The sequence below is a fragment of the Carlito syrichta genome, unplaced genomic scaffold (genome assembly GCF_000164805.1).
Source record: "Carlito syrichta isolate Samal-C Ts95f unplaced genomic scaffold, Tarsius_syrichta-2.0.1 Scaffold314864, whole genome shotgun sequence".
Lineage (NCBI taxonomy): Eukaryota > Metazoa > Chordata > Mammalia > Primates > Tarsiidae > Carlito > Carlito syrichta.
Window position 1 is genome coordinate 60,621 of NW_007258960.1, and position 20,617 is coordinate 81,237.

A 20,617-nucleotide genomic window follows, 5' to 3' on the forward strand; every position below is an offset into this window, starting at 1 on the left:
AAAAAGAAAAGAAAAATTGAAATACTTTTATTATTTAAATATTGTTACACCATTAAATACATTTGTCTAGCATTTCTAATATAAAATGTCCAATAGAAGTCCCTCTGTACCAAAAATTCAGCTCATTTCCAGACTTTTGTCTGGGAAAAGTTCATTTAAAAATAATTGCTTTTAGCACTGTGTGGCACTATTAAGTTCTAGGTTTTTCATTTTTTAAAGAATGCGGCAGGTGTCCTAACTTTTATGGGTGTCGAAGGAGACTTGTGGTAAAATTATCATGGTTTTTCCTGTCTTGATTAAAATTCTTCAATCTCCAAGGACTACAGTAATAAGTCAAGCTCCTTAGTCTAGCAGAGGAAAGCTGCTTTTTCTGCTGGGTCTCCCAGGAGTCCTCTTTAGTTTCCAAACATCCGAAACTACTTTCTTTCCTCTCTTAGATAGTCCCTGCTTTTGTAAATGCTAAGCTTCATCCAGAATTTTCTGTGCCTGTGGCCTTCTGTTATACAAACTCAGCTGCTGCTGAAGCCTCTCAAATATCAATTTCTTTTCCACTTCGTTTGTGATTCCTCTAGAGCAGTGGTTCTCTAAGTTTGGTCTCCCACAGGCAGCATCAGCATCACCTGGGAACTTGTTAGAATTAGAAATTATCTGCTCACACCCCAGACTTACTAAATTTCTAATTGTGGGAGTGGGCCTATTAACGTGTATTTAACAAGCCCTTCCCTTGATTCTGACCCACAGCTCTAGAACAAAGATAACTTATACCCACTTAATATCCTCAGACTCTCATGTGTTTACATAGTAGTTGCTCAATAAGGTTTCTATCTGAAACCAATCTTTTTAAACAAACAAATGCTAACATTTGCCAAAAAATGGTTAATTAAAATAAATGTGTGAAGTCAATTTGTCCAAAACTTATTTACTGTGCTGTTACACTGCTAATGATCAATTTATCTAAAATTCAGGCTCCTTTGAGTATATTTTACATCCGCATCAGTTTTCACACACACACAGTCAATAAGCCACTAATGAAATTTCAGCTCTCATTTGAAACCTGAGATTCTGCTGACCTGAGCTAAGCCATTCCCTCTTATTTGTTCCCATATTGATTCAGCTGTAGGTTTCTCCCATAACATTATGAGTTTTTGTGAGCAGAACTCTCTTATTTTTCTTGTTGTGTCTTCTACAACACCTTTTGAATAGTAGACATTTGACAAGTGCTTGTTGACTTCAGTGATAGAATAGTATAATCATTGAGGGTACAAATTAGAGTCAAAATTTGTGTTTAAATGCTGTCTCCTCTATTTACTAGCTGTGTGATTTTGGACAAGGTTTTTTTTTGTTTGTATGTTTTAAATCTGTGCCTCAATCTCCATATCTATAAAATGAACATAATATAATAGTACTCACTTCATAGCTCTGTTACAGGATAAAATGAATGCTTATGTAAAGTGCCAAGAACAGTTTGGGGCATATAATAAATACCAAATAAGTGTTATATGTTATTTTCTTTCGTTTCCAAATCCTATTTCTGCTTTTCGTTAATAATCTGTTTATGCATCTCTATTTCCTTTTTGTTCTTACTTTATCCTTTTTCATTTGGATAATAATTAATTTTCTCACAGAAAATAACATACTACCACTTTTTTTAAAAAGATGTGGGGTACAATTCAGGGTTAGGTTTGCAAATGTTCATTATGCAAGTACCCCCAGCAAGTACCCCCAGCAAGTACCCCCAGCAGATTCCCACTACTACCAATCCTGCCTCCCCCGCTCCCCCCACCACCAGTGGGTTCCTGCTACTGCCAATCCTTTTCTTATAGTATTACAATAATTGTTCAAAGTCCGTTCGTGAGTGAGAACATGTGATACTCAGTTGTTTCTGTGAGAGATCACTCTCACATTTTAGACTCTAAGTCCATCCAAGTTTCTGTGAAGTCCATTATCTTGTCCTTCTTTATGGCTGCATAATACTCCATCATGTATATGTACCACACGTTTTTTAACCCAGTCCTCTTTTGATGGGCAGCATGGTCGGTTCCATGTTTTTGCTATTGGGAACAATGCAACAATAAACATACGTGTGCAGGTATCTTTTTCATAGAGTGATATGAGTTCCCCCGGGTATATTCCCAGTAGGGGAATTGAAGGGTGGTATGGAAGGTTGATTTTTAGATCTTTTAGGAATTGCCAAACTGTTTTCTAGAGGTTGTATTAGTTTGCACTCCCACCAACAGTGTAGAAGAGTCCCCCCACCCACCGCATTCTCTCCAGCATCTGTTGTTTTCTGAGTTATTGATTATGGCCATCCTGACTGGAATTAGGTGGTAAATCTCACTGTAGTTTTAATTTGCATTTCTTTAATGACTAGTGAGGCTGAGCATTTTTTCATGTATCTATTGGCTGCTCATATGTCTTCTTTTGAGAAGTGTTTATTCATATCTTTTACCCACTTTGTGATGGGACTGTTTGTTTTTTTCTTTTCGGCATGTTTGAGTTCCTTGTAGTTCCTAGATGTTAGGCCTTTGTCAGACATATAGTACTACCACTTTTTAAAAGTTAAGATTCTTTAAATAGTTCATATTTTCTGGCCTAGTAATTGTCCCTGTAGACCTCTATTTTATTTTATTTATGGTCAAAAACTTGCAAAAATTTTTGTGCAAAAATATTCATTTTAGCATTATTAACAACCATGGAGTTCTTTACATATTCTAAATACAGGTCTTTTATCAGATATGTTGCTTGCAAATATATTCTCCCAGGAGGTAGCTTGTTTTCTTCATTCTCTTAACAGGTCTTTCATAAAGCAAATTTTTAAAATTTTAGTGAAGTCCAATTTATTAATTTTTTCTTTCAGAGATTGTGCCTTTGTTGTTATGTCTGAAGTCTCATGGTCAAACTCGAGGTTACCTAGATTTTCTTTCATGTTTTTGTCTGGACATTTTAAAGTGTTGTGTTTTAAATTTAGGTCTATGATCCATCTTAAATTAATTTTGTGTAAGGTGTGACGTATGTGTCAAGATTCTTTTTTTTTTTGCATATAGATGGTCAATTGTCCCACCACCAATTTTGAAAAGATGATTCTATTTTTTTATGTTAAATTCTATCCTTTCTCCCATGAGAAAATGTTCTCTTTTATAGTATGACTTATGTTGTATTTCTCTTGACAATAAAACTCCTTATGTAACTCAATTAGAATCCAGTGGTTGGCTTAATCACATAAAATGGTAACTACATACCTTAAACATTTTCTATCCACTTAAAACGTAGAAAACTTATTTAGGCACAAGAAAAGTTCTTGCTATCTTGCCCAGGCTGGTCCCAAGCTCCTGGCCTCAAGCAATCCTCCTACCTCAGCCTCAGCCTCCCTCATGTTGGGATTACAGGCATGAGCTACCATGCCCATGGTATGTCCAGCCAACTTTTTTTTCTCAACTAAATCTCTTTGTTTATCCCACCCCTATAGTCACCCAAGTCTGATTTAGCAACATATTGACTAAGTATCTGTGATAGCTAGAGACAAAAGCAAGAAACAGGTGGTAAATTTGAAGAATTTAACTGAAGAGAGTTTTAAAAGGAAATGTTTACAGAGGTGTGGGCAGGGTTAAGGACACTGACAGGGATGCTGAAATAAATGTGGACTGGCAAGTGTGAGAGCTACAAATGCACCTGGCTACAAGGAACAAGAAGATCCAGTGTTACTGGAACCAGTGGAGAGCTGGAGTTACGGAACAGGAGATGCCTGGCAAAAGCAGTGGCCACTGAGGAGTGCAGTAGCCTCCAAGACTACCGCCAGACATGAGAAAGCATGTCAATAGTTGACGACTTCTCCTTCCTGCACTCCCTCTCTTGCTTCCTAGGCCAAACCCAATGAGAAACCAGATGGTAAGGAAGCCGAGGTGACATAAGTGACATAGGTTAAAAGGGTCGGTCTCCATGGGTACTCAGCAGGATGGACAAGGACAAAGGTGAAGAGTAGATGTGGTCAGTGGCAAATAATCAGTACAGTGATTAAAATAAGAAATCACCAATAAGTTACCAGATTATAGCAAGGGGGAAAAAATCTACTAGGAAAAAATGAGAAAAGATAATGAAGCAAGTAAATTTATAGCAACATGATAAGGACAGAGCAGTTTGTAAAAATAAGTAGTTACCTTCTCATTCATTATATTATTTGAAAGAGGCAGTCTTCATGAAAAAAAATTATTCAGTGATTATAATTTATTTGACTTTTGCAATGAATCCTCACACTGTTGTCCTGTAGCCCATGAAAGATACCTAATTCACATGGAGCAGTATCATGGTAAAGTTAACAGGGGTAACTTTATAAGATTTAGCAAAGCAGACGACAATTTTATACCAAGTCAATTAATAGTAAGTCAAGATATAGGGTATAGTATGTCATATTTTAATTCATAACCTGGAATTAGCTATATTATAAAATGGTACAAGAAAAAAAACACTGCTAATCCTGGTCAAAGCAAATTTATGAAAATTAAACTGAAAAATACCTATTAAACTTCATAACTAGGCAACATTATTATAAAAAACAAAATCTTACCTTCTTGTATTACTCTCAGGTGGCTCTCCTCATGCAGCCCATGTTTTCCAGACCAAGTGTGAACTAGGGTCCCTATATTTCTCTGACCTTGGGACACCATTAATAATCACTAGCTCTACACTTCATCCTCAAAGGCTCCCTAGCTCCTGATGGATGCACCAACAGAGTGTCTAATTGAGTGGTTCCAAACACATTTGCTACTGCATAACGTTAGTCCTTTTTGTCCTCTTCTGATTTTTGTTACCTTCTGTCTGTAGGAAAGCTTCCAGAGTCATTGAAGCTGTCACTGACCCACTCATGTCTCAGGCTGTAGCACATTGCATTCAAGGATTTCTCTCATGCCCTTTATGCTACCTGGTTCCCATAAACAAGAAATCCTGTGCTTAAGCTTCAGTGAAATGACTCCTTAACACAGAATAGCCTTCCCTGGCCAGGTTCTAATACTCCCCCTCGGAAGGTACTGGGTGTAAGCAGAGCTCTGAGCAACACACTCAGAATTGCCTTCCCTTTCACACTGGTCCTGTGCCTTTCAAATGCTGTCACTTCCCTCAAGATGAGCCACTCGGAGCCAGGAAAAGAACAGCCTGAGGATGTCAGGCTATTCTCTGTATGTCCAGTATGTATCTGAATCTCAGGATACACAAAACTTGCATTCAGTGGAGCCCTCCTAGTATACAGCTGCTACTTCCTGAATCCTTTCTGTGTGTTGTATACGTGGTGAGTTGTGGTAACACTGCAAAAATCCCCACCCTTACTGTCAACCACAGAAAGCGTCTGGTCTCTTCTCATAGCAGAGCTATGAGAATCAGGGCATCTTACTTTCCCTAACCTTCTGTAGCTTTCCTTTTAGGACAGGATTAGGAGAGCAATGCATTCTTGAGTTTTCGTGAAGAATTACATGTGATATACCACTTATGATGGTACAAACTAAGGAAAGATAAGAGGTTACCACTATATATTTGGAAGCCTAGATTATTACAGTGTAAAGGCATCTGAATTAGTAACTCTTTTACTCATATAACTATGCCCAGTCAATATTAGTTTCCTTTGACCTTTGGGGAAATCTGGTTTTGTTTTTTTTTTCCCCCAAAATACAATCTATTTTTCCTAATAGCTCAGGATGCTAATTACTTTTCTTCCTCTCCTTATACCTCTGTGCAGCCTTTTGATTTTTTTTTTTTTTTTGCTAGGATATAGAGCTCTGTCATCTCTCCCAGAGGAGCCAGAAAAGCGAAAAGCATCTTTTATTTATCTATTAAATATTAACCCTTAGCAACTATCTATAGTTGTATAGAATAAATTATCAAAATGTCACTAAGCTGAGGAACAGCAATGGAGAATCATATGCCACAAAAATATTGTCATCCCTATTGCAAAACGGTATTGCATCCCTATGGCAAAACGGAGGCACTGAGCAGGGACATAACTTGCTGGCGCTGATCATGCCAGGAAAGCCTGACCAGAACCTCTGGCTCCCTGATTACTAAAGGCTCCTCTACTCTGAGTCTCTTTTCTCCATCACTCCTCCCACCCAAATCTTTCCAATACTGCAAGACTACATCTAACACTACATCTAACACTTAATACCTACAAAAAGAAGAAAAATGCTAATCCACAAGCAACGACAGAAAAAATCAGTAGATGGAATAAAATAGTTTAGACAAGATGCAATGCTACTATGCACAGGTGAATATTGGAGTAGTAAACTCAGTATTTTCCAGATAAAAATGACGGAGAAATAATTCCCAGGTTTCTTTAAAATCCTTGGGGTTACTTCCTGAAACAGTAAAAAAGAGACACTTAGAGACAGAGCAAGAACTTCTTAATTCTGGTGGCTAAAACTTGGCAAGGAACTCGGACTCAGTCTGACCTAATCTAAAAGAAAGAAGGGACCTGAAAGGAGTGTAACAACAAAAGTCAAGTTCACTTCTAAGTCTGCAAATAAGATCCCACAGTACAAAAAGGAGGAAGAGTGTCATATCCTTTCAATTGCTTACAGCCTCCTCCTGTGAGTTATGTGCACTCTCTGCAAAAATAAGATGTCCTCCTAAGAACTGTTTTGGTGGCATTGTTATCCCAAGCCTGAGAATTTTTGAAATTTGTATATCCATATTTTAGATCAATATTTCAAACAATCTTTACCTCCTCATGCATTAGAAATTTAAAAAATTAACTCTAATTAGTGTTTTGTTGGTGCTTATAATTTATATGCTTGGCTTTGAAGATAAAAATTAGTGTACATGTTCTTACATGTTATTTCTCTCACACACTCTGATGTTATCTGGCCATTCTCTAAATTAAAACAACAGAATTGAAAATATTGAGTCATGGGTGTGTATGTGTGTGAGTGTGTATGTGTGTGTGTATCAGAGTTTCAGGGTAGCAGTGAAGCAGAAGAAGAGTGCAGTGGTCAGATACATTGGCTCTGATGTCAGAATTTCACACTAGCTTGTGGACTTGGGCAAGTCACTAATTTCTTGGGGCCTCAGTTTCATCTACAAAATGGGAATTAAGCCCAATACTACTTGCAAAGTGTTTAGTACAATGTCCAGCATAAAATGTATGTGTGATACATGTAGAATAGTAGTTAAGAACATAGACTCCATCCCCAAACACCCTGGGTTCAAATCCCAACTCAACTACTTACTAATTGGGCAGTTATTCAACTTCTCAGTGACTCTGTTCCTTCATCTATAAAATGAGAATAAGTATAGTGTTTATCTCATAGAGTTGCAGTGAATATTTAAAGAGTTAGAATATATAAACCCCTTAGAAAAGTACCCAGCACACAAGCATTTGCTATGATTATTATTCTAAAATTGCACTATCCAATATATGTGGCAACTGAGCTTCTGAAATGTAGTTAGTCCTAATTGTGATGTATTCCAAGTATACACATCAAACTTTACTTAATATAAAAATGTAAAATATTTTGATAATTTTTATATTGATTACATGTTGAACTGATATTATTGATATATTGAATTAAATATATTTTTATAATTAATTTTACATGTTTCCTTTTATTTTTTTAAATGTAACTACTAGAATATTTAAAAGTACATATGTGGACCAGGCGGGATGGCTCATGCCTGTAATCCCAGCACTTTGGGAGGCCAAGGTTGAAGGATTGCAGGAGTTTGAGACCAGCTTTGGCATCATAGTGAGAGCTCATCTCTACAAAATAAAAAATAAAAAAATTAGCCAGGTGTGGTGGTGTGCACTTGTAGTCCCAGCTATTCAGGAGGCTGAGATGGACAGATCAACTGAGCCCAGGAGGTCAAGGCTGTGGTTAGCTGTGATCTTGCCACTGCACTCCAGCCTGGGTGACAGAGTGAGTCTCCTCCTCAACAACAAGAAAAGAACATATGTGACCTGTATTATATTTGTATTGGACATTGCTTTTTTAGAATATAGAAATCTACAAAATAAAAAAAAGAAAGAAAGGCCGGGTGTGATAACTCATGCTAATTCCAGCATTTTGGGAGGCTGAGACAAGAGGATTGTCTGAGCCCAGGGGTTTGAGACCAACCTGGGCAACATGGCAAGACCCCATTTCTATAAAAAATAAAAATAAAATAAAATAAGTAAACAAGAAAAAATAAATCTTAAAGCAAAAATTCATTAAAAAGGACCCTAGTGACGGGCTCGGTGGCTCAGCCTGTAATCCCGCGCCTTTGGGAGGCTGAGGTGAGTGGATTGCCTGAGCCTGTGGGTTCGAGACCCGCCTGGGCAGCGAGACCTCATCTCTACAATAAATCAAAAAATCAGCCAGGCGTGGTAGTGCATGCCTGTAATTCCGGCTACGCGGAAGGCTGAGGTGGAAGGATCACCGGAGCCCAGCAGGTTGAGGCTGTGGTGGCCGGCAGCGGCCACAGCACTCCAGTCTGGGTGACAGAGTGAGACTCTAACTCATAAACAAACAAATAAACAAACAAACAAAAAAACTGAAATTAGTTGTCTTCTTTAAATCTCTATTTTCAGCAGTTCAAACGAGTAAGATAACCTATTTGTATAGTTTTGAAAATCTCAATGCAAAATGACAAATTTGAAAAGCACATTTTTGATATATAGCAGTTGTGGTACCTAGATAGAATTAAATGCCCTTTCATGGGGCTGTGTCTGTTTTACAGTTAAAGTGGTTTCCTACTTTGATAATAGGCTGTGTTCCAGAAGTTCATTTGATAGTAGTTTAAAATATATTCTCCCATAAAACCAGTTACATATGTTTACTGGCCAAACTATAGCAATCTATTTATACCTAAATCTATTTTTCTGTCTATCTACCTATCTGTCTATCTATCTATCTATCTATCTATCTATCTATCTATCTATCTAATCTAATCTAAAATAGAGTACTAGAAATACTTTTTAATAAATTAAAAGCCAGACCTTAAAATAGACATTAAATCTAAGATACCAGGCTTCTAGTTCCCTGCCTGGCCACCTGGTGTGCACTCCCAGATCTGGTGGAAGAATGAAATGACCTCCACCTTGGGGGTGAAAGGGAAGAAGGGGAGGGAGGTGGCTGTCCTGTGTCAGTCTCCATGCTGAAGGTGAGTGAACCATGCACCATGTTGCCAGCCTTGCTATTTGCATTTTATTCCATATCTAATGTCTGGCTGCTATCGTTAAACTTTCACCCCAAATCTGACCTTCCCCACAAAGGAAATTTCCTTCCGTTGATAGGATGGGGTTTGATTTTATCCACACTGTCAGCAGGTTTCCTGTGTATGCGTATAACATTTCCCTGGGAAAAGTGACCGAGTGACCGCCTCTCCCCTCCACAGTTGCTGTTCTGGGGTGAGATTGTGAAGAGTCGTTTTTCATCAGTTCAGCTGTGGGGTCAGGGCCTTCTCCAGCCCACAGCCTTGTCCAGAACTCTCCAGGAGCAGAACTAGGTCTTGACAAGCAGCTTAGGGATGCTGAGGTGGATAAGAATGACTCTTAGTCCTGCTGCTGATCTCTAACCTGTCCTTACCCTTTTATCTTCCTGGTCCTATGACTTGAAGACCTGGGTTAGTGCTGAGGGCAAGCAGGAAGTGGGAATCCCAGGGCTTTTTTTTTTTTTTTTTTGGCAGTTGAAATGTTTTCATTAATTTTCTATTTAGCCACTTGATCAAAATATTTTACAAGTGATGAAGATCTTTTGCAGTTGTGTCCTCATGTCTTAAAAGACTCCTATCAGGCACTAGATTGACAAGTAAGAAACTTAAACTTAATTATTTAAAAATATTATCACTTTAGAGTGGAGTTAATGAGAAATATGAAGAAATAGAAGACGCCATGAAAGAGTGACCATGAGCTTTAACTGACTGGTTTACTACTTTTTTCCCCAATAAATTCTTGCTTTTAGGTATGATTAAAATAGCATGGTCTTATAGCTTTCAGAATGGTTTGAAAGGAAATTAATGTAACTTTGCTGTTTTCTTGTTTGTACTATTCTTATTTTTCCTCCTCATTCATAGAACAGACATTCTCGTCGCATATACTGGAACCAATAGAAGAACTTTCAGAGGAAGAAAAAGGTAACAAAGGGATTGATCAGGTTTTACCTGCATAGATTATGCTTATACACCAAAACCCAAGCCTTGAAAATACGAGCCAGTGGCTTGTATCATACCACAATTAGGAAGGACATTTAGGTTTGGATTTTATTTTCAAACTACATGTAGTATTTTGCTATCTTAGTCTCCTGGTATTCTGTTATATTTTCCCATGCTTTACTGGATTCTTATGCAAGCAGATGAAATACACTTTGTGCATCAGGGGACTTAAAAAGTTAACGTTTTTATTTCAATGCTGATATTTTCAGATCAAACAACAAGTTGACATATATGCATTGTGTATCAGATTATGAAAATGTTTGTTTTACAGTGGTGATTTCTCATACCCTGAATCTGAAATGAGTTGGTGACGTGCTCATTTCTCTTTTTTTTTTTTTTGAGACAGGATGTCACTCTGTTGCCCAGGCTGGAGTACAGTGGTGTGGTCCTAGCTCACCGCAGCCGCGGATCCTGGCTCACCACAGCTTTCATCTCCTGGATTCAAATGATCCTTCCACCTCAGCTTCCCAAGTAGCTGGGACTACAGGTGTGTGCCACCATACCCGGCTAATTTTTATATTTTTGGTAGAGATGAGCTCTCACTATGTTGCCCAGGCTGGTCTCGAACTCTGGGCTCAAGTGATCCTCCTGCCTTAGCCTCCCAAAGTGCTGGGATTACAGGCATGAGACACTGCACTTGGCCCCAGATTATTTTTTAATAGTAAGAAAAGCATAATGTCTAAGCTCTGTATGTGGAATTATTTATGTGCAAAACAGTATCTTTATGGTGGATTTTGGGAACTGTTATAGGTTTTGGAAGATAGTTAAAATTATTACTCCTTACTCTTTTTATTTGACAGTTCTAAAAATTATTTTCTATCAATTTTTAAAGTTTATGAAAAAATGTTTAATTATAAGGAGTGTTTTCTCATGCTACACTTGTAGATCCCAAAACCAATTATATTTGAATCCATTTATCATAATTTTTTTCTTAATACCATTTTACCATATATCACTTATTTTGGACAAAGCAAACTGTTGATACTTATATGGGTTCTGGTTTTGTCATTTTTATCAGGAAGAGAAGGAAAGAAGTAACATTACATATGTTCTAATATGTAAAATCTTAATATATGTTATAACTCCTGCTGTGTTCTCTAGACATTTATCAAAATGTTTTTATTTTACAAGGCTACAAATTGAGAATTGACTAAATCAGACATATTTATAATATCTATATATGATGTATATTTTCATCATAAGATCTTGCTATGTTAATCATCAGTACCTTTCATGTATTTTTGATGGAGTTTATTTTGCTTCCATGTATCTTTGCAATTTGTCTTGACTTTCTATATTTTAAGCAGACTACTTATTTTAGTATTTAATATCTTCCTGTTTAAGTAGTTGCTTATGGTTGGCACTGATTTTGAAGAGTTTTGTTTTAGTTGCTCTATTTCTTTCCTACGTCTTTGTTCCAATATTTAGAAACTTGCTTCTATGGAATGAATATAGAAAAGGAATGAAATGTAGATACACTAAATTACAATAAAGCCATAAAAAATTATTGAGAAAGCTGGACATGGTGGCTCAAGCCTGTAATCCCAGCTCTTTGGAAAGCGGAGGCGAGAGGATTGCCTGAGCTCAGGGGTTCGAAATCAGCTTGAGCAATATGGCAACACCTTACTCTACAATAAATCAAAAAAAATTAGCCGGGCATGGTGGCACATGCCTGTAGTTCCAGCTACTTGGAAGGCTGAGGTGGAAGGATCACCTGAACCCAGCAGGTCGAGGCTGCAATGATCGTGAGCATGCCACTGTTCTCCTGCCTGGGCGACACAATGAGACTCTAACTCAAAAAAAAAAGTTATTGAGAGAGAATTAGGGGTATTCTGGTGAGCGTAATTTTAAAAGATATTGCCATCCTTTTATGGGATCCTCAGCCTTCTTCCATTGTCAAAGAAATACAGAGCTGGGTGGGTCCTTGGCCACAGCCTAGGAGGATCACTTGAGGCCAGGAGTTTGAGACCAACTTGGGCAATGTCACAAGACCTCATCTCTACAAAAAAATTAGCTGAGCATAGTGGCACGCGCCTATAGTCCCAGCTACTCAGGAGGCTGCTGCTGGAGGATTGCCTGAACCCGGGAGATCAAGGTTGCAATGAGCTATGATCTTGCCACTGTACTCTAACCTGGGCAATAGAGTGAGATCTCAACTCAGAAAAAAAGAAAAAAAGAAAAAGGTGACTCCAGCCCAGGTATCAAGCAGGATGCCTTGCAAACTAAATCTGTTCCACAGCTGCTGATTTGTTTGGGCTACATGATTGGCATCTATTTTGTAATTGGTTGCCAGTATTTAAAAATCAGAATATTTCACATGAATATCCTAATTTCTGACTTCTCCTGAAAAAACTGGAAACCCTGGGCACATTGTCTATTTGGCAACATTCAGCAGGGCTGAGCCACCATCACCAGCTGTAGAAGGGCCTACATTTTAGTTATATGTTTGTGATCCCAAAGGCAAAGAGAAATAGTATTGTCTTTAAGCAATTTTCAACCATGCCTGTTGGTTTCCTGGAGACGTGATGAACAAATTTCACCCTATTCGAGTTCTGAATAATGACCCACCATTTTATCAGCAAGTAACAGGCTTCCTCTTTCCTACATACTTACCATTTATTAAAGTCCAAGGCATAAAATCCCTTATTATTTGAAGAACCTATGAAATGTGTCAGGAGGTTCATAGGAAGGATCACATAATTTCAAAACTGCAATTCCAGGCTGTATAGTTCACACTCGTTTAAAAGATGAATCAGCCGGGCGCTGTGGCTCACGCCTGTAATCCCAGTACTTTGGGGAGATGAAGGCGAGAGAATTGCCTAAGCCCAGGGGTTCGAGACCAGCCTGGGCAACATGGCAAGACCTCGTCTCTACAATAAATCAAAAAATTAGCTGGATGTGGTGGCTTGAACCTGTAGTTCTGGCTACTTGGAAGGCTGAGGCGGAAGGATCGCCTGAGTCCAGCAGGTCAAGGCTGCGGTGGCCGTGAGCGTGCCACTGTGTTCTAGCCTGGGCAACAGAGTGAGACTCCAACTCAGAAAAAAAGAGCTGAATCAGTGAGGCTTCTTGGAGGAACTGTGATTCGTCCACCCAGCGTGGTCTTTTGATTTCCAGTTTCTACACACTCTATCATTGTGCCCATGCTTTTAGAGTTCTTCCACCAACGTAAGACAGGAACTTGGGGTCTCTGACAGCAAACACCATCATTGGTTGTTGCCACATTTGGGGGTCTGGAGTGGAAAAGAAAATGATCCTTGCTACGCTCCATGTGTACAGACAAAGTTCTGCTGGGAAATAGGAGAGTGCTAAGGACCACGGAAGACACCCCAGGGTCTATGTGCACTGCTACAGAAACCAGTAGACTGCATCCTTCTAGCACCTCCGTGGAGTCATGCTGGCAGCGGATTAATTTCCATCAATAAATTCCTCAGCTTGTGCTAACATTTGGCAGATAAATGCCTGTGATGCTAAATGTTGGCAGTGATTTGTAAAAACATTGTGACTGTTACCAAGAAGTAACTCAGGCATGTATATTTCTGCACACTTGCTTTTTGACAGTTGTGTAGAGGCATACTTGATCTTGGTAGTTTGTAGAATATTAGATTGTGAGGACCACAGGAATCTTAGAAGCTGTTTCATTTTTCAGAAACGACATGCAGGGGATTAAGCACCTGTTATAGGTTGTTGAGTTTAATTAGTGACAGGCCTGGAACTAAAGCCCAGGTTTTCTGCTTTCTACAGTTTAATGCAGAGGACAAATGGAAAGGGGGAAGCCAGTGCAGATTCTACAGGACCAGCTGGGTGGCCTTTGGAGAAGTCCCTGTACCTCTCTGTTTTTAGTATGCTCGGGTGAAAAACGGGGTTCATTACTAGGGTGACAGATAAAGTCCCTTTCAACTCAGAAACTGTTTGTTTTTTAAAAATTTTTCTCTTTGCTCTATAATTCTTTGCTTACCACAAAAGGTATTTTGCATGGCCGATATAACTGATCACATGTGTGGACTATTGTGTATTATAGCCTGACCATCTGCTTGCCTGTGATTTAAAATTTTTATTTGAAGGAAATTCTACTCTCTAGAAAGTTTTGCCCTGTTGGTCTTAGTGAGCAATCCTTGCTTTAACTGAAATCTTCCACGGTGATTGATTTTCAAGTGATTAATTTCATCTCTTCCTGAAAACTTTTTCTCCTACCTACTCTGTGTTCTTACTCTTGCTTCTGTTGGCCAGCCCCTAGCTTTGTTAGAATCTTAACCAAAGGTGTTCTAATTATTCGTAAATGTTTTTCCAAAGCAAGCACCAACATATCATAGGAAAATGAATTTGGGGACAGAAGAAAGTGTTTAATTTGCCATAATTTGGGGAGAACTTAGTCATCAAAATGAACTTGTCATGAGGGTTGAAGATGGCCAAGGACACATCAGGAAAGGAATTCAACAACTGATTGCAAAGGCTATAGCTCTTCTAAACTGTGGCCAGGACATTTAGGCATTGCTTGACTCCTGTGTGTGGTCCCATGTCTCAGATTAAGTAGGGCCCAGAGTGACTGTTTAAACCATGCTTCTGCGTTACTTCCTTTATTATCTGAGATACTGGCCAAAAAATATATATCTTTGCATAATCAGGGCGTGTCTGTTTCAGTGGTAGCACCATCACTTCCAGGCTCTCTCTTAATGACTCTTCTTGTTTTTAGCCCTAGTTAGTTGCAAACTTGATGACCAACTGGAAGCCAAAGCCGGCACACATTGGCTGCAACTAAGATTTGGATGGATTGTCAGTTCGTAGGACAGAAGTGCTTTTTGTTGACGGTTTGAGGATATTTGCAAGCATTGGCGGTTAAACAGCAGCATGAATGCAGAGAATACAAAATTTAAGATTACTTCTGACTTTTAGTCATATGCAATTTTATAATTTCAGTTTAGCAAACAGCAATGGCAAAGTATAGAAAAGTATTTTCGTGCAGGATTTTTTTCTTCTATGTAATGTGCACATAATAATTTGACTAATTTTGCTTTCAGTAAAACTTCATTAATTTAAAAGAAATATTTTTTACCGCTGGGGTTGAGCTGGTGTTTAGAAAACATCTTGAACAAAAAGCATTTTGTTCAAGATTCTTTGCAAATCCGAGTGCTGTGGATATTAAAAATCTCATCTACTGAGGTGGGTGAGGTTGTGGCAGAGGGGGGGTCTCGGGCCTGCCTGCAGCCCCACACCTAGAGAATGGCATTTGATGCCACACCTTGGTGAGCAAAATGCCCCTGTGTAGATCAGACTCCAAAATAATCACAATAATTGCAAAAAGATGCAGTAATAGTATAGTTATTGCATTTCTCCCAGATAGGTCTTTGGACATTTGGTAAGGGTCTGAAATGCCAAGCATTGGGTCTCTTTAACTAAATCTTTAGTTTTCTTGGACATAAGAACTCAGATTTTCTTTTTTTTTTTGAGTCAAAGGTTTACTCTGTCACCCAGGCTGGAGTGCAGTGGCATGCTGCTCATGGCCACTACAGCCTCTGCCTGCTGGGTTCAGGCGATCCTTCCGCCTCAGTCTTCCAAGTAGCTGGAACTACAGGTACACACTACTATACTTGGCTTATTTTTTTTATTTATTGTTGAGACGAGGTCTCACCATGTTGCTCAGGCTGGTCTTGAACCCCTGAGCTCAGGTAATCCTCTTGCCTCCACCTCCCAAAGTGCTGGAATTACAGGCGCGGGCCACCGTGCCTGGCCTAAAAGACTTTCTTTTTTGTTTTTATTATTTTTTTGAGTTGGAGTCTTAACTCTGTTACCCAGGCTGGAGTGCAGTGGCATGCTCACAGCCACCGCAGCTTTGGCCTGCTGGGCTCAGGCAGTCCTTCCGCCTCAGCCTTCCAAGTAGCTGGAACCACGGGCACATGCCACCATGCCCTGCTAATTTTTTTAATTGATTGTAGAGACGAGGTCTTGCCCAGTTGCCCAGTCTGGTCTCAAACTTCTGGACTCAGGCAATCTTCTCACCTCTGCCTCCCAAAGTGCTGGATTACAGGCATGAGCCACTGCACCCCATATGAATTCAGATTTTCAAAAGTTATGCTGTCACTCTCCTTCTCCAAACTCTCTTGAACTTAACATTTTTTTTGTGTGCGGAACAAAAGAGAATAGAGCTGGAAAAGTGAGGAGAATATGGCCTGTTGTTTTGGGGTTTTTTTGGTTTTAATTATAGGTTATTTTAAACAAAATCTGCTTTTCCTGAGACTTTTGTTGACTTTTCCATTTTGGTAAATACTCTGAGGGGGATAATAATTTTCACATTTTGAAATTTTATATGCACTTAGCATCTACTAAACTTACTACCTAAAAACTTTTAATTATTTAAAATAATTTGGGCTTTTTCTTTATAAGATGGTACATAAATTTTAACTGAACTTAGAGATGAATTTTTAAGGAAATAGTGATATAATTCTAGTGATAAAACATTGGACTTCTAAATGCATTTTTTCCATTATGCTTTCATAGATACATATATTTCTTATATTATTTATCTAACTATAATTCAGGTAAGTGATCAAGAGTCTTTAAAGACACTTAAGTTTTGAAGAAGACTTATAATAGTTTTAAAAGCTATAAGCATTATGTATTGTGCTGAATGACTAAAATATCCAAAACTTTTGAAACATTATAAATGCTTACTTGCTGTTTAAATGTTGTGCTTTACCATTTTCTGCTTAGATATTTAGTGTATTTGTTTAATTATTTTTTAACACATTTTTTAAAACCTTATTTCAGGAAGAGAAAATGAACAGAAATTAAAAAACAACAAAACGCATTTAAGGAAAGCTTTGAAGCATGACCCCTTCCTCACTAAAGGAATAAGAACAATGGTGGAACAGAACTTGGTGGAGAAACTGGAAAGCCTAGGCATTGATGCAGTATGTTCATTCATTTCTTGGAATATTTGCTGGTTTTGTCATATTTTGGTTTCAAATAAGAAACTATTAGAAATGAGAAAAAGGCACGTCACTTCTGCTCATGCTTGAAGACCATGGGCTAATGCGACCTACATTATCAAACATTTAGATAACATTCACTGGGTGCCTGGCATATTTCTTTCTTCCCTTTCTTTCCTTCCTTTCTTTCCTCCTTCCTCTCTCCCTTCTTCCCTCTTCCCTTCCTTCCTTCTCTCCCTTCCCTCTTTCCCTCCCTCCCTCTTACTTTGTCACTCAGGCTGGAGTGCAGCTGCACCATCACAACTCACTGTAGGCTCCACCTCCTGGGCTCAGGCAATCCTTCCACCAGAGCCTCCCATGTAACTGGGACTACATGCATGCGCCACCACGCCCGGCTAATTTGTTTGTAGAGACGAGGCCTCACTATGTTGCCTAGACTGGTCTTAAACTCCTGGGCTCAAGCATTCCTCCTGCCTTGACCTCCCAAAGTGCTGGGATTACAGACATGAGCCACTGCGTCGCACATTTCTAAGATGTTAACAAATGTCAACTCATTTACATGGAGAAACAAATCTCTGAAATAAGTGACATTATTATCTTTGACTTTTACAGAAAGGTTAAGTGACTTGATTAACACCACACGGATAGTAATGAAGGAGCCGGTGTTTTTATCCAGGTGGTCACAGTGCTGCTTGCATCCTGATATTAACCCCAGATTGTTGCCTATTACAAAATTACTTCATAAATATGTGTGGAGTGAATGGATGAATGAATTGTATTTCTTTTCTTTTTTTTTTTTTGAGTTGGAGTCTCACTCTGTTGCCCAGACTGGAGTGCGGTGGCTGCTCCCGGCCACCGCAGCCTCGACCTGCTGGGCTCCAGCGATCCTTCCGCCTCAGCCTTCCAAGTAGCCGGAATTACAGGCATGCGCTACCACGCCCGGCTGATTTTTTGATTTATTGTAGAGATGAGGTCTCGCTGCCCAGGCGGGTCTCGAACCCGCGGGCTCAGGCAATCCACTCACCTCAGCCTCCCAAAGGTGCAGGATTACAGGCTGAGCCACCGAGCCCGGTATGAATTATATTTCATATTGGTGTGAGGTTGAATAATTTCGGTACATCGTATTACATATAGACTCTTTGCTTTTTGTGTTTTTAGTTGACATATGAGGGGGAGAAAAAAAACAAAACCCAGAATTATCTTTTGGAGGGTGGACTCCTTGTAATACAGGCTTTCCCCACTACATAAGTGATCTAGGAACCCACTGGCATCAGGGTACCTGCTAGCGTGATTGTGAAAGGCTGTGCTCGGCCTCAGTTAATTTTTTTTCTTTTTTGAGATTTTTTTCAACACGCTTGCCCATTTCATGTTGGATAATTTACCTGCCCACATCGCCCTGAATGTTCAGCAATTTTTGACCAAAAATGACATGACCCCCATGCCATTTCACCCGATCACACCCCAAGCGACTATTCACCTGATCACACCCCCAAGTGACTTCTTTTTGGTTTTCTTGGATGAACAAAGTCCTCAAAAGGGAAACATTTTGCCAATGTAGAAGAGGTGAAATAAAAAACGGCAGGAACACTGAAAGGCATCAAAACGACGAGTTCAAAAACTGTTTTGAGCAGTGGAAAAGCGTCTCAGTAGGTGTATTGCATCAAAGGGAGAGCATTTTGAAAGTGACAGAAGTTTAAACATGCAAGAATAAATATATAATTTTTAATAAATATATTCTGGGTTTGTTTGGGTCCCCCCATACATAAAATCATAAGCAAAAGAAGATACAAAATACTACACAGTGTCTGACTCCATTTTTATGAGGTTCTAGAACAAGCAAAATTATGTCAGAATATCCTTTACCTCTGGTTGAGAAATGAAGGGAAAAGGTACTAGGAAAAGGTAAAAGAGGGTTTTCCAGGGTGTTAGAAATGTGCCAGTTTGTCATCTGGGTGCTGGTTACTGATTACACACACATCATGTGCATGCAAATCCGCATATATACGTACAAATGTACAAACAGGTATGCACAGAAATATATTCACATCCACACAGACATCTGAAAACTCATGCATACATTCATGTTCACACATGCATGTGTATACACATATGTATGCACCCATATGCACATATATATATCCATATGCACACATGCACACAGATATCTGCATACATACATGTGTTTGTATACATGTTCATGTCTGCATACGTGCTTTTGATTTTATCCATGATTCATGACTGTTGTTTCATGTAGCAGTGGTTTGTTCTTTATTTATTGCATATAATATTCTGTTGTATGAATATCCTGTAATCTATCTCTTTCCCTGCTGATGGACATTTGTGTTTCTAGTTTGGGGCTCTTCTTGGCTGTTCATTCTTATACCTGTCTTTTGGTGGACATAGGCATTCCTTTTTCTTGGACGTATATCTAGAAAGAAAATTGCTGGGTCAAAGGGGGGAAGTATATGTTTCTTTTTTTTTTTTTTTGAGTCGTAGTCTCTGTCGCCCAGGCTGGAGAGCAGTGGTGCACTCACGGCCATGGCAGCCTCGACCTGCTGGGCTCAGCCTATCCTCCCACCTCAGCCTTCCAAGTAGCTGGAACTACAGGCATGTGCCACCACGCCTGACTAACTTTTCTTGATTTATTGTAGAGATGAAGTCTTGCTAAGAAAACGACCCAATTAAAATCAGAACCCCAAAACCCACTTGCAAACAACCAACATGAAAAACTACAGTTTTAAGAAATAATTTGCATAGAATCCACAGATACTCATGAATGTCTTTGATTTCCTCTGCCCTAAGGGTGGTCAGAACCCACCGAGTCTGTATGGAAATTAAAAAGACTGACAATACTAAGCATTGATGAATGATATGGAAGAACTGAAGTCTAGTATGCTGTTAGGAACAGTGTGAACTAGTACAAACACTTTGGAAAACTATTTGGCAGTACCTATTATATGAAATACATACCTCAGGCGGATGCGGTGGCTCATGCCTATCATCCCAGCACTTTGGGAGGCCGAGGCAAGAAGATTGCCTGAGCCCAGGGGTTCGAGACCAGCCTGGGAAACTTGGTGAGACCTCATCTCTACAATAAATCAGAAAATTAGCTACGCATGGTGGTGCCCATGGTGGTTTGGAGAGCTATTTCCAGCTGGATGAGCTGTCCCAATATCATTTGTTGAATAATCCATCCATTCCCCCATTTATTTGAAATGACACCTTTATCATATAGAAATCCCTATGTATATTTGGGTTTGTTTTTGAACTTTCACTCATTTTACCTTGTTTTTTGTATACCTTCACTCATAACATACTAATTTAGTTGTAGTCGTTTTTTCCTGTGTTTTAATATATATATATATATATATTTTTTTTTTTTTTGACTCAGAGTCTCACTCTGTCACCCAGGCTGAAGTGCAGTGACACAGTCACGGCTCACTTCAACCTCAACCTCCTGGGCCCAGGTGATCCTTCCACCTCAGTCTCCCGAGTAGCTGGGACTACAGGCATTGCACCACCATGCC

The 20,617-nt window shown here is 39.1% G+C and overlaps 1 protein-coding gene across 4 annotated transcripts in view; it reads left to right on the forward strand.

Moving 5' to 3' along the window:
* DZIP1 (DAZ interacting zinc finger protein 1) overlaps positions 1–20,617 on the forward strand; it is an 85,304-nt gene that overhangs the window by 52,444 nt on the left and 12,243 nt on the right. For 2 of the 4 annotated variants that reach the window (XM_021705971.1, XM_021705972.1), the window contains exons 11-13: positions 10,030–10,089; positions 10,514–10,654; positions 16,930–17,072. In XM_021705971.1, the coding sequence (XP_021561646.1) occupies positions 10,030–10,089; positions 10,514–10,654; positions 16,930–17,072 (344 nt within the window). The remainder of the gene's footprint in view (positions 1–10,029; positions 10,090–10,513; positions 10,655–16,929; positions 17,073–20,617) is intronic. The other 2 variants (XM_021705974.1, XM_021705975.1) reach the window with 1 other exon arrangement.